We start from the raw sequence: 14,662 nt of genomic DNA on the forward strand, positions 1-14,662 counted from the left end.
CAAGTTTTAATGCAGAGCTCGGGCCGTGTGTGACTCACTCTGCTGTTCCTCTGGAATAAAACACACGAAGTCATATCACCCTTACACCAGCCGGTGAGCAGTCAGCTCTCTCTCTCTCCCTCTCTGGACAGTGTTGCACCACAATCTGGAGCAGGATGTCTACTCATGTGCCCACCTGTCCCGGAATATAAGACCTGGTTTAACCCCGAAGTGTTAAACTCTAGCGGCCTTCAGCAGAACTGTCTGTATTGGACGGAATCTCCCGTGTGACCATATTCATGGAGTAAACATAGCCCTTCCACTCCCCGCCGGCCAGTGAAACTGCCTTTGACCCTCTCATGCGGCTCAGGATTAATCCAACAACACGCTTTCTCTCTCCCCCACCCCCGGCCGTGAGCGCTTCACTTTCCATTTACCTTCTTTTCTCCATTCTTCATGCACTTTCTGCAAAGCATTTTAATTGTTCCAATCTACCTCTAAATTCTCCTTTCTCTACCCCCTTCACCTTGGCATCATTCAACTATTACTCTCCCCTTTCTTTCGATCTATCCCGCTGGCTCTCGTTCATTCTATATCTCTCTGTCTTATGTATCTCACCAGGCTCTCTCCGCCCACGTTGTTCCTCCCCTCTCGTTTATGTCATCCTCGTTTTTCTCTCTATTCGCCGTCGTTTATCTTTCTCATTCTCTCTCTCGTTCTTTTCGCCTAAGACTAAGAGTGAGAACAGCTGTGTCTCGGGCAGAGAGGGTGGGAACTAAGGGCTTGATGAGGGGGGAGTGTGAGAATCGCCCACAAGAGATCAGACCTCTCCCTCTCACACCTCCTTCTGTCTGCGGACTTGTCAGAGCGCAAACCACCCTCCGCTAGGGGATCTAATCTTCCGCAGAGAGAGGGTGCAAATAGACACAGAGGGTGGACATAAAGTGAGCGCCACAGGATCTCTGAGCAACAGGCAGGCGTCCGGCGCAAGACCTGCCCTCCTGGTTCACTCTTTACATGGTCTCTCGATAGACGGGACATTAACTAACTCCAGTGTCGAAACCAGAGAGAGAGAGCGGTGGCGAGGAGATCAGCTAGTTCACAGCAGCCGTTGGACTCGTTTTTATTTTACCGAGGGAAGAGTTGGGAAGGGGGAGATCATGAAGGGTTTCGTGGGACATTTGTTGGCCGTGTCCACTGTGTATCTGTGCGCCACAGCTGAGCAGAGCAGCAGCAACAGGTAAGAAGACCAAGGGAAGTTGTATCTCTGTGTAATAGTTTCAGAAATTGGAGACTGTCGCCGCCACTTTCTCCCACCCGTGGAATTTAATTCGGTAACATCATTCTTTGTCGACAGAGTATATTCGATTTTACATCTTTAACGCGGGGTCACACCTGCCACTTTTAACACTGCAGTGCAAGTTGGTGTTTAATTTCATCTCGAAGCATTTTTTAAACTTCCAAGAACACACCTCGCATTGCAAATAAATGAAACGTGCGCCCATTCTCAGATAGTTGCGATTAAAGTTTGTTAGAGACACAGGCACCGGTTTGCTGTCAAGTTAGGGCTTGTGTTGTAACGTGGGGCCGGGGTGTGTAGGAATGCAACAATCCGCCCGCATGTTCTGCCTCATCTCGGCGACTCTGTGTGAGTGACGACTGCTAGTACCTCAGGCAATCGACCTGCTCACTCCCCGGATCCCAGAGTTGCGACCAAAATAAACTAATGGTTACAAACCTGGCTTGGAAGGGGAAAGAAACTACAGGGAAAGCAGTTCACCTGAGCTAGATCTTTGAAGGATCGATGCCATGAGTCTAAGAGCTGGGAAGAGTTTAGTTGTTGATTGTCAATTGTACCGAGGTACCGTGAAAAGGTTTTTAGTTGCGTGCTAGCCAGTCTCTGCCAGTCCACAGTGTACAGGATACAGCGAATAAAGATACATCCAGTAAAGTCTGATTAAATGTGTAGTAAGGAACTGAAGATGCCGGTTTACACCGAAGATAGACACAAAATACTGGACTTTTTCAGCATGTTTAAGAAGGAACTGCAGATGCTGGAAAATCGAAGGTAGACAAAAATGCTGGAGAAACTCAGCGGGTGAGGCAGCATCTATGGAACGAAGGAAATAGGCAACGTTTCGGGTCGAGACCCTTCTTCAGATTGATCAGCAGGTCAGGAAGCATCTTTGGAGATTAAAGTTAGTCCAAAGGGCTCCAATGAGTGGGGAAGGTCAGTTCCACTCTGGTTTGTGGCAGGATGGCTCAGTTGCCAGATAACAGCTGGGGGAGAAACTGTCCCTGAATCTGGAGGAGGTGTGGGCTTTCACACTTCTGTACCTCTTGTCCGATGAGAGAGTTGGTAATTTAACACTGTTCTGAAAGAAAGCCTTCAATTTTTTTAGAGAACCTTTCGGTGCCATTTCCAGTGCAGCCAAAATGCTTTGCAATCAATGAGAAACGCAGCTTGTTCAAAAGAAAAAAAACCCTGCACCCAGAATCCTAACAGTGGCACAGCTGGTAGACCTGCTGTTTCATCGCGCCAGAGACCTCGGTTCGAACCTGAAGTTGCAATCTCAAGCCTCATTTTGGACTGGCCTTCCAGTAGTAATGGTGAGCCATAGACTCTAGTTACAGACCGTCGTCTGTAAGCAAAGGGGCAGTGCAGTGGTGCAGCTGGTAGAGCTGCTATCTCACGATGCCCGAGTTCAATACTGACCTCAGCTGCTGCCTGTATGGAGTTTGCATATTTTCTCTGCGACTGCATGGGTTTCCTCCAGGTGTCCTGGATTCCTCCTACATCCCAAAGATGTGTGACTTTGTAGGTTAATTGGCCTTTGTAAAATGCCATGAATGTGTAGGGGAGTGGATGAAAATGTGGAATAATATAGAACTAGTGTGAACAGGTGATCGATGGTCGGTGTGGATTCCATGGGCTGAAGGGTCTGTTTCCATACTTTATCTTTCAATGAATTCAAACTCCATCAAGCTTCCTTGGTGTAAAAGCCACGCTCTTATCCCATAACTGAGCCAGCTGAACTTAAAGCAACTTGGACATTCAAGATGACGCCAAAACTACGACTCTTGTATATTGTCTCAGTGGACTATTCATAGACCCTATATACTGATTTAAGCATTGCTCTTTTTTATAGTAATACTTTGCTGAACTGTATGCCAACAAAATAATTCCACTGTGGGTTGGTACATGTGACAATAAAGAACCATTGAACCATTATTTAATTCTTCTGTTAGGAGACAAATTCTCATTTAAATAATGATTTTGCTTCTTCCAATCTTTCAGGCAACACGTAATTGCAAGAGAGAACTTGACAGGGTTCTTAAAGATAGCGGTGACGGGGGGTATTGGGAGAAGGCAGGAACGGGGTACTGATTGTGGCTGATCAGCCATGATCACATTGATTGGCAGTGCTGGCTCGAAGGGCCGAATGGCCTACTCCTGCACCTATTGTCTATTGTCTAATGTAACAACTCATTGCATGAAATAAACTTTCCTGCGGGTAACCCATGCCCACCAGCACTGCTTACTAACTTTGCTAACACTTTAAATCTGTTTACTTTGGTCAACCACCTTCCAATTTTATTATGAAAGGGACGATAGAGACAAAAAGCTGGAGTAACTCAGCAGGACAGGCAGCATCTCTGGAGAGAAGGAATGGGTGACGTTTCAGGTCGGAACCCTTCTTCAGACTCACTGCTGTCTGTCCCACTGAGTTACTCCAGCTTTTTGTGTCTATCTTCGGTTTAAACCAGCATCTGCAGTTTCTTCTTACACTTTTCGTCTAATTTTATTATAACCCCTCAAAATGTATGAAGAAGTTACCTAGAAAATTACTTGAGGCGAGTGGTTGCAATCTGGTATGCATTGCCTGAGAAACTGAGAAAGGTATTGGAGGAACTCAGTGGGTCAGGTAACATTAGTGGAGGGAATGGACAGGTGATGTTTCAGGTTGGGACTCTTCTTCAGACGAAGTTCCCAGTCTGAAGAAAGGTCCAGACTCAAAATGGTGCCAGTCCATGTCTCTTCATAGATGCTGCCTGACCTGCTTGAGCTCCTCCAGCACTTTATATAAGGTGCCAGCATTTGTAGTCTCTTGTGTTCTCTGCTGACTCCGGTGCTCCCACATAAATACCTGAATGAGCTCTCCAATCATCAAGGGCTGGAAGGCCAAGGGTTGGAAAATTAGATTAGTTTGTTGTGAGGAACTGCCGATGCTGGTTCATACCGAAGATACACACAAAGTACTGGAGTAACTCAGTGGGATAAACAGGATTCAGCCTGAAGAAGGGTTCCGACCTGAAATGTCACCAAGCATCTTTCTCCAGAGGTGCTGCCTGACCCGCTGAGTTACTCCAGCACTTTGTGTTTATCTTAGGACAAATAGTTACTTGATTTTTGCAGGGACATGGTGGGCCAAAGGTTCTACTTCTGCTTTGTAGAACATGCAGCACAGAGCAGTACAGCAGGGGAACAGGCCATTCAGCCCACCATGTCTGTGCAGACCATAATTCCAATCTAAATGAATCCCATCTGCCTGCACATGCTCTGCATCTCTCCATTACCTTCCCATTCATTCGTTTGTCTAAATGTCTCTTAAACATTGTGATTGTATTTGCTTCTGCCACCTCCCCCGGCAGTGCGTCTAGACACCAGGAATCTCTGGGTAAAAAAAATCTTGTCTTTCACATCTCCTTCAAACTTATTTCCTTTCACCTTCAACTTATACCCTCTAGTTTATTTACATTACCACCCTGGGAAATGGGCTAACAAATGGGACTAGCTTAGATGGGGCATGTTGGTCGGCATGGTCGAGTTGGGCCAATGGCCTGTTTCCCTGCTCCATGACTCCATCACCCTGACTATCTACCATATGCCTCTTCTAATTTTATAAACTTCTATCATGTCTACCCTCAGTGGCTGACATAACCAGCCGAAACAATCCAAGTCAGGGGTTATGGGAAGAAGGCAGGAGAATGGGGTTGAAAGGGAATGATAGATCAGCCATGATTGAATGGTGGAGTAGGCTCGATGGGCCGAATGGCCTAATTCTCCTCCTGGAAGTTATGAACATGAATAAGTTTGCCCATTGTCCCTATTCTGGACACAATGTTGTTCTATGGCACTAATTGCTGGGTGATAGATTCTCTCTCTCAGCCTCAGTACTTACAGCTCTTTGGTGGTTGGGTTCCCTCCCTCATCCGGCAGCCACTGACCTTGTTCTAACCTTGTTCTCCCATCAGAGTCCGCAAGCAGCGTTCTCTTGCGGGCATGTGCCGCTATGGCCTTCGGACGGACTGCTGCTGGGGATGGAACCGCAGACCCTGGGGTCAGTGCCAACGTGAGTACCACAACATGCCAGCATGGGCTTCTGCACACGGCTGGGGCTTTCATAACATGGAGCTGGGGTTTCAACGCACATGCAGCGGGAGCTTTTGCACATAGCCGCATCTTTAATGACAAACACACAGCATTCACTCTAGCCCACAGTTAATTCTGGACGTTTGGGTTTTATGCAAACAGTTGGGTAAATTTGAAAGCAGGAATTTCTAAGCCCTGCAACTGGGGCAATTACACACAACTGGGGTTTCAGAACACCTGGAGAGTTGGATAGTGAAGGGTATTAATCTGCACAGGAGATAGGGCTTTTATGAAATGTTGGGCTATTCAGATGCTGTCATGGTAGAATATTAATGGATTCTGGAGGAAAGCTCATTGGACATCAATGCCTACACGAGCACTTGAATTATTAAGGGTTAGACGGCTATGAGCCATGTGTTGGAAAGTGAGATTAGGACCGGTAGTTACTTGATTTTAGCATGAACAAATGTACATAATTAAGATTATATTTGGGGAGGGAGTTTTAGATTTTAATACAGTTGGGGTGAATTTGTATGGAACTTTGAATTCACACACACACGGAGCCCTGAAGAGCTGAATGCCTGAACTCAGATATTTGACCTTTGGGAACAGTTCATCACTTTGGCCAACCTACACTGTAACACAAGTCTCCTGCTCTTGCTCCATATTTGTCAATGATTGCTCAACAAAAAAAACCCAGATGATCTTGAAAGTTTTAATTGGCCCTTGGGTTTACACAGCCCCCACAAATTCCAACTTTCTACTATTGTTTGTGCGTAAAACATTTCCCTATTTTTTATCCAGAATGGGCCAGTTTCAACATTAATATTATTCCCTCACTTTCCCACCATTCTCATTTGCTACGTTAGTGGTAAGATTTTTTGCAAATGCTAAGATCAGGTCATTCCTCGGTCATCTACAGTGGAGGCAAGTTTATCCACTAAAGAGATTTATGATCTGTCGTCCATGGAACACCCCTTCAAATTGCCATCCATTGGGGCATTAAGGTGAATGCAATCTTTCACACACAACCTATTGAATAGTTCAATAGCTACCTGATTGTCACGTACCTCAATAAAATGAAATGCTTTTTTATGGCATACAATCCAATAAAAGCATACTGTACATAAGCGCAATATTACATAATAAATCTGTGCAATGATTGAAAAATGGTAGATTTCTTCTTAGGCAGTACACAAAGAGTCATCACTTCCTGGCTCCATCTTGTAGCTTTCAAATTGAAACCCAAAACATTCCCCTCTCCCTCCTCCCCATTCCTCCATTAAAAGTCAATTAACCAGTTGCATAGTTCGCAACAATGTATCCCCTTGTGATCGCACCATCCATAGCCAACAATTGGCCTCTCAGGGAACCACCCAGCCTGATGTCATCTCTTGCCTGCCTGATTTGTCCTGGTCTTTTCTTGCTTCTAGTTCCTCCCCCCCGACAATCAGTCTGAAGAAGGTCACTCACGACAAAGGTCCACGTCACTTATCCTTTTACTCCAGAGATACTGCCTGACCTGCTGAGTTACACCAGCATTTTGGTTATTTCTCTATTTATTACCAAGGGCTGATTTTAAACTTGTATTGAGGTATTATATAGCATTTGGGGCTGAAGGGCAGGGGCAGGGAAAGTATTTTACTAATTATTCAATACAGGTTACACATCACTGCAGAAGCTTCTAACATGTGTGGCAAATGGCTGTTCACCCTTCCTCCCAAAGTCCATGTGGAGTTTATTTTTGCACTTGCTTGCCTGGTGTTAAGTAAGGTTGTTGAAGGCTTTGACATTCTGCTGGGAAGTTACATGTAAGGGGCTGCTTGGACCTGCGCAATCTTGCAAAACCTTCCTGCTGTTGTTCCACTCTAAAATGCATACTGTGTCACCTTGAATAGATGGCAGCTGTAATTTTTTAAAGAGGAATATATCTCAAACATTGTTGAAAAGCACATGCTCCAAAGTTCCAGATGTCAGTTGGTTCAGTGCCACTGAATACAATCGTATGCATCTTCCTCCAAATAAATCAGGCCATGCCTTAATGCCCTGTGGTCAGCACCCTACCTCTCCCTCTCAGTCCTGCCAGAGGGTTTTGACTGTAACTTATTTGTCTAACAGTAGATGGCGCAGTCTTCATGGTTGCACCTTGTGACAGAGACCTGAGGATGGTCTTTAACCTCACATTTAGCCAGCTATGACGTTAGAACTCACCAACACGCATTAGAAGCTGCCATGCCGTCAGAGGCCCTGTTCCAGTGCTAACTTTCTAAGGTCTCCCAGTAATAGATGTATACCCAAGAAGAGAAGCAGATCCCACAATAATCATTTTAAATATCTGCACGGTGTGGGATTTTGGGCCTCTGTTCATGTTCACCCTGTGATGTTTTAGACTCGAGCTCCAGTCCCTCCAAAAATCTGCAAATTTTAAATCCTTTGGACCTCTCTTGTACAGCATGTCTGCCCCCCATGACTAATGCCAACAGTTGTAAAAAAGATTTCTGGTTAGTCCCAATCCCTGGCTCCACCTCATTGCCCTGAACTTTTTTCCAGGTATTCAGGAGTCAAAAGTTTTTATTGTCATATGTCCCAAAATGGAATAAAGTGATTCTAACTTGCAGCAGCACAACAGATATGTAAATATATTACTCTATAAAACCCATTGTAAACAACAAAGTTCAGTGCCTATACATATAAATATATAACAAACATACAAATAGATGGACAATAGTAATGCAAAGTCAAAAATAATGTCCCCAAGTTTATATAGTTCAAAGCCTATTTAAAGGTTGGAGTGTTTAATAGCCTGATGGTTGTAGGGAAGAACCTGATTCCATCTAGAATAATTTTCCTACATTTGGAGAATGGATTCCAGATCACGGCATAAAAGTCTCTCTTCATTTCATTTGATTCAGACACTTGTTGAGTTAAACATGTGTCCTCTGGTTCATTGAACCTTTCGGTGAATGGGACCAGTTTGCCCTTGTTTCATTATCAAAACACTTGAATTTTGAATCCCACTATTAAATCCCTCAACCGACTCTGTTCTAACTATTTCCTGATATTAGAAGTTGCTCACTCCTGTACATGTTCCTGATCCGTGGTCTCCCGAATTGGGCACAACAATCTAGCTGAACCCAGCTTAGAAAGGTTTAGCGTAACTTTTTTGTTTTTGTATTCTTTGCCTTTATTTAGAATCATAGACTCATACAGAATGCAAACAGACCCTTCGGCCCACCTTGTCCATGCCGACTAAGATATCCATCTAAGCTAGTCTCATTAACTGCATTTGACCCACATTCCTCTAACCCTTTCCAATCAATGTATCAGTTCAAATGTCTTTTAAATGCTGTTGTTGTACCTGCCTCGACCACTTCTTCTGGCAGCTCATTCCTTCTACGTACCGCACTCTGTAAAATTGTTGCTCCTCAGATTTCCATTAAATCTTTCCTCTCTCATCTTAAACCAGTGTTCTACAGTTCGGAATTTGCCAACCCAGAGAAAAAGACTCTGTGCATTCACCCTATCTGTGCCCCTCATGATTTGATGCCCTTCTATGAATTAGCCCCCAGTCTCCTACACATGGAATAATGTCCTAGCCTGTCCAGAGTTTCCCTACAACTCAAACCCTCGAGATCTCGCAACATCCGCTTTCTCTGCACTCTTTCCAGCTTAATGGTATATTTCCTAGAGCAGGGTGCTCTTAAGCAATTTTTCAACCTCAGGAATGAGTTCCCTATAGTTTGAAACTGATTGCACTTATTAGACAATATACACTATTGGTACTGCTGCAGCTACTGGTGAAAGATAAGGCAATCATAGTCACAGCCAAATAGTTGGTGGTCAGGCTGGGGAACGGTGCAGTGGGTTATGTTTTTAAAAGACTTTTAACCTTAGAACTTAATTGGGAAAATCTTACATCAGTGTTTCATTAAACAGGCTCACCCCACTTGTATCTCAAGAGGCAGTAGAAAGTGCATCATAAAATCACACGGCCACGGTCATTTGATCCATCAGGTTGCAGCTGTCTTCATGGAAGAACGGTCCAGTCCCACTCCCTGCTCCTTTACCACAGCCTTTATATCGGGGACATCACTGGTGACAGTTTATACGCCTTATTGCACAAGAGACAGTGGTCCTGTCGGGGATTTTAAATGTTTTCACTGCGATGTGCATTACTTAGACTTTTCATTGCATAAAGGTTTGCCCAGTCATCTACCTGCAATGATCACCACTGCAATAAGCTCCGTTTGTTTGATACTGGCTTCTTCTTTCACACATAGTCCTTTTGCTATTTATTTTCAAGACTGTTTTTTTTTAATGAATTTAAAAAAAACCTGATTCTTCCTTTTGTAAAATCAAGCCCAATATAAAAACAAGAAAGCTCAACACCAAAAAAAACAAAAAATAAGATTTATGATAAATTATTGCAATGGGTTGTTCTAAAAGCTATTTTTTAATATATTTTTATTTTTACAAAATATTTTTACAATATTTTTGCAAGCAACAGTATCATTGGTTGCTCTCGGATAACAATGCCTATAAGAGCATGTGTCAGTAACCGGCATGTCTGCTGCAGCCACAATGATGAATGATGTTAAGACTGTTTGCGGGCTGACATTGCAAAATTAGAGTTCCTAACCTCATCATGACAACAGATACACTTACTCTAACTGATTCCTGCTTTGGACCGGGCAATTATCACTGAGAATCAGAGATCCAGTGGCAGTCTTGGCGAATGCTAAACGACCTGCCCTCCTAACCAGACTTAGAAGGCAAATGGAGAGGAACGTGTACAGTTCTCACCCTTGTATCTCTCACTCATTAATGTGAACAGTTCCCACTGAGTGAACAGGGTGGTCTTGACTGGCACCAAAAATATTGTGACCCATGCTATGTGTTTTAGAGATGTTTTGATAATGGTTCTATATCTGTGTGTGTCCGGGTGTGTGTGCGTTTGTGTGTGTGTGTGTCTATGTGTACCGAATGTGGCTTATTGCCACAATCAAGACCAACCACCTAAAAAGGCTCCGGAAATTCTCTGGATATTTGTTTTCCAGCTTTCATCCCGTATTTGCAGAGAATATGCCGAGTAACGTACCCTCGGAAAGGTTAGCTTAACATATTTCTTACAATAATCTTGTTCATTCGGGGCTTAAAGACGGTATGTGGAGCATCGAGTAATCTGAATGGCAGGTGTTGGTGGTTCGGTAGTGCTCCCACTTCAGTCAGTGGATTGTGGATTCATGTCTGAGCCTTGAGCACATCAACTACCTTGGCGCAGTTTAATAGCGTTGAAGGAATGCAGCCCTGTTGGAGATGCTGACTTCTGGCCGTTGAACCCAACCCTGTCTATGTTCTGAGGTGGACATCCAAAAAAAATCCTGAAAACACTATCAAAGAAGAGAAAGCATTCCCCAAGGTCTCCTGTAAAAAAATGATCCCTTGACAAATCAGGTAATCTTGTTTGTTGACTGTGGGACTTTAATGTGCACCAATTGTCTACTGTGTTTACCTCAGTACACTTCTTATGCTCTCTACTGGGGTAAAATGTTTGCTTGATATTCTTGCTATTCATTGCAAGATTGTTTCTTTGTGATCCAGAGATGTGGACTGAACGATGACAGTGGCCACTAAATACTGGCACCATAGTCTTTCTTATTATGTGGTAATGACTGTTCTGCGATCCTAGAGAAAGCAGCACTGCCCATGCTATCTGGCATGGAACTCCCTATATGAAACTCACAAAAGGCATGCCGTTAGCAAGGAGTTATAAAAGTCTGCATTTTTCAGGATGACCATTTATTACAACAATGATGATTTGAAACGAATGCAGGCATCTTAACAGTGGGATCTCTCTCGAAGCTCTTCTGTCAACACTGCTCTGAATCCCTGGCCCCAGCTGTTACTCCTTGAAGGCTGTTGCCTTTCACAGTGCAATGTTAGAATGTCGGTGAGCAGGGTGTATTAGATCCATCTTGTGAAAATATAAAAAAACATTTTACTGTTTTAAAAAAAAAAGAATAATTCTGATGAACATTTGCCTAACAATATGCAGTCTCTGAATTAGCGTAATTTTTTATCTCCACTGATTTATGACATTGAAAGTGTTTTCGATGACCATGTTATACTTCAGGTTACATAAAAAAGCTGGGAAACTCAGCGGGTGCAGCAGCATCTATGGAGCGAAGGAAATAGGCAACGTTTCGGGCCGAAACGTTGCCTATTTCCTTCGCTCCATAGAAACCCGCTGAGTTTCTCCAGCTTTTTTGTGTAACCTTCGATTCTCCAGCATCTGCAGTTCTTCTTAAAACACATGTTATACTTCAGTGTTGGGAAGCTTTATATAGGAGGAACGTTGTATTAAAAGGTCAGGGTATCTTTAGCCTATGTGAGTTCTCATTATTACTGTTGGGGCAAGTTACTGGTGTACATATGGAGCGAAGCATTTCTTACCGTCTTCGCCTATTCAGCCAGGTCAAGTCACAAGGAAATTAGATAATCCCTTCTTTATCATGTGTTAGGGGTGTGAGTTTGGGGAACATGGAAAGATTAGCAGGCATAGGACGGTATTAATAGTAAGCATTTGTTTAAATTCATGTGTTGGCAATTATTTAAAATCTTAAAACAGAAACAAAACCACTCAAAATGAAGTTGAGGCCAAAATATAAAACTTGTTTTCCACTGAGTTGTCAAACATTGCCAGGAAAGATGTGGAAAAAAACACTGAGCCTCTAAAACCAAGAGATGCCTGTCCTTCTCATTTGGATAGGTGCTTCAGAAGACAGTGTTGACACACCGTTGAGGGTGACACAGTGGTGCAGCTGGTAGAGTTGCTGCCTCACAGCGTCAGAGACCCGGATTTGATCCTGACCTTGAGTGCTGTCTGTGTGGAGTTTGCACCTTCTCCCTGTGATCGCGTGGGTTTCCTCCTGGTGCTCCGGTTTCCTCCCACATCCCAGAGAAGTGTGTATTTGTAGGTTTATTGGCCTCTATAAATTGCCCCGAGTGGGTAGGGGGTGGAAGCGGAAGTGAGATAACATAGAACTAGGGTGATCAATGGTGGCCGTGGACTTGGTGAGCCGAAGGGCCTGTTTCCGTGCTGTATCTCTAAACTAAACAGAACATTCTGGGTGATCTGCCTGCTGAACCTTTGCAATGCAAACAAACCAAATGTGAAAACAATCTCAGAGAGTCTGCTGTGTGAATGTACCATTTCATAAATGAAAACCTCTCATTAGTTTGAGGTCTTTTTTCCATGATTCAGACATAAGAGACTGAATAAACATGAGGTTAGACCACCGGCAAGAACATATTGAACATAAGCAATAGTTTTTAAAGCAACAAAATGGCCCCGGCAAACCCATTGTTTCTGCCTGCCTCTGTCCCACGGAAATTATTTCCACGTACCTCGACTCCATCCTATTCCCCCAGGTCCAATCTCTCCCGACCTATGTCCAAGATACCTCACATGCCCGTCGTCTCTTTAATGACCTGCTTTCCAAGCCCCCACACCCTCATCTTTACTATGGATGTTCACTCACTCTACCTCCATCCCCCACCAGGAAGGCCTTAAAGTCCTCCGTTTCTTCCTCAACCGCAGAACATCCAATTTCCCTCTACTCTGCCTAGCGGAGCTGGTCCTCACCCTCAACAACTTCTCCTTTGACTCCTCCCTCTTCCTCCAAGTCCAAGGTGTAGCTATGGGCACCCGCATGGGCCCCAGCTATGCCTGCCCCTTTATAGGGTACGTTGAACAATCCCTGTTCCAGGTGTACACTGGCCCTATCCCCGAAATCAATCTCCGTTACATTGATGGCTGCATCGGTGCTACCTCCTGCACCCATGCAGCACTCATGGACTTCATCAACTTCACCACCAATTTTCATCCTGCATTCAAATGTACTTGGACCATCTCTGACACCTCCCTCCCATTTCTTGATCTCACAGTCTCAATCACAAGAAATAGACTATTGACTGATGTCTATTACAAACCCACTGACTCCCACAACTATCTCAACTACACTTTTGCCCACCCTGCTTCCTGCAAAGACTCTATCCCCTACTCCCAATTCCTCCGTCTATGCTGCATCTGCGCCCAATATGAGCTGTTCCATACTAGAACATCCGAGATGTCCTCATTCTTTAGGGAACTGGGGTTCCCCTCTCCCATCATAGATGACGCCCTCACTCATGTCTCCTCAGTATACCGCAGCTCTGCCCTTGTTCCCCCTCCCCCGAGTCGCAACAGAGACAGAGTACCGCTAGTCCTTACCTTCCACCCCATCAGCCATCACATACAACACATAATCCTCTGAAATTTCCGCCACCTCCAACGGGATCCCACCACAAGCCACATTTTCCCATCTCCACCCCTTTCCACCTTCCGCAGAAACCGTTCCCTCCGCAACTCCCTGGTTAACTGGTCCCTTCCCACCCAAACCACCCCCTCCCCAGGTACCTTCCCCTGCAACCACAGAAATTGCAACACCTGTCGCTATACCTCCTCCCTCGACTCTGTCCAGGGACCCCGACAGCCCTTTCAGGTTAGCCAGAGGTTCACTTGTACCTCCTCCAACCTCATCTACTGTATCCGTTGGTCAAGATGTGAACTCTTATACATCGGCGAGACCAAACACAACTGGGTGATCGTTTTGCAGAACACCTTTGCTCAGCCCGCGTGAACCAACCTGATCTCCCGGTTGCTGGACACTTTAATTCTCCTTCACATTCCTGCACAGACCTTTCTGTCCTCGGTCTACTCATTGTCAGAGTTAGACTAAACACAAATTGGAGGAACATCACCTCATATTTCACTTTGGCAGCTTACAAGCCAGTGGTATGAATATTGATTTCTCTCACATCAGGTAGCCCTGGCATTCCTTCTCTCTCTATCCCAAGTTGCATTAGCTTCTGATTTTCATCCACAAACAGCTTACAATGGCCCAAGTTTCCTTTATCATCGTTACTTTTTCGCATATCTTTCATTCATTTTCTTTATCTCTCCACATCACCATCTCTATCTCTCGTTTCCCTGAACACTAACTAGTCTGAAGAAGGGTCTCGACTTGAAACATCGCCCATTCCTTCTCTCCAGGGATGCTGCCTGCTGAGTTACTCCAGCTTTTTGTGTCTTTCTTCGGTTTAAACCAGCATCTGTAGTTCCTTCTTACACAAAAGCAATTGAAACACTAGAAACAAGGAACTACAGAAGCTGGTCTACGAAAGAAGACACAAAGTGCTGGAGTAACTCAGCAGCTCAAGGCAGCACCTCTGGAGAACATGGTTTGGTGATGTTTCCAGCTTTCTCCC

General features: G+C 44.4%; 1 protein-coding gene across 2 annotated transcripts in view; it reads left to right on the top strand.

Annotated features, from left to right (window-relative positions):
• Window positions 1-663: 663 nt before the first annotated feature.
• The window catches only part of npnta (nephronectin a), a 68,517-nt gene continuing 54,518 nt past the window's right edge, over window positions 664-14,662 (top strand). The window contains exons 1-3 of one of the 2 annotated variants that reach the window (XM_055641780.1): window positions 664-1,219; window positions 5,236-5,333; window positions 10,411-10,461. In XM_055641780.1, coding sequence (XP_055497755.1) covers window positions 1,140-1,219; window positions 5,236-5,333; window positions 10,411-10,461 — 229 coding nt within the window. In that variant the 5' untranslated portion in view covers window positions 664-1,139. The remainder of the gene's footprint in view (window positions 1,220-5,235; window positions 5,334-10,410; window positions 10,462-14,662) is intronic. The other variant, XM_055641788.1, reaches the window with a different exon arrangement.

Source organism: Leucoraja erinacea, chromosome 1 (genome assembly GCF_028641065.1).
Source record: "Leucoraja erinacea ecotype New England chromosome 1, Leri_hhj_1, whole genome shotgun sequence".
Classification (NCBI taxonomy): Eukaryota; Metazoa; Chordata; class Chondrichthyes; order Rajiformes; family Rajidae; genus Leucoraja; species Leucoraja erinaceus.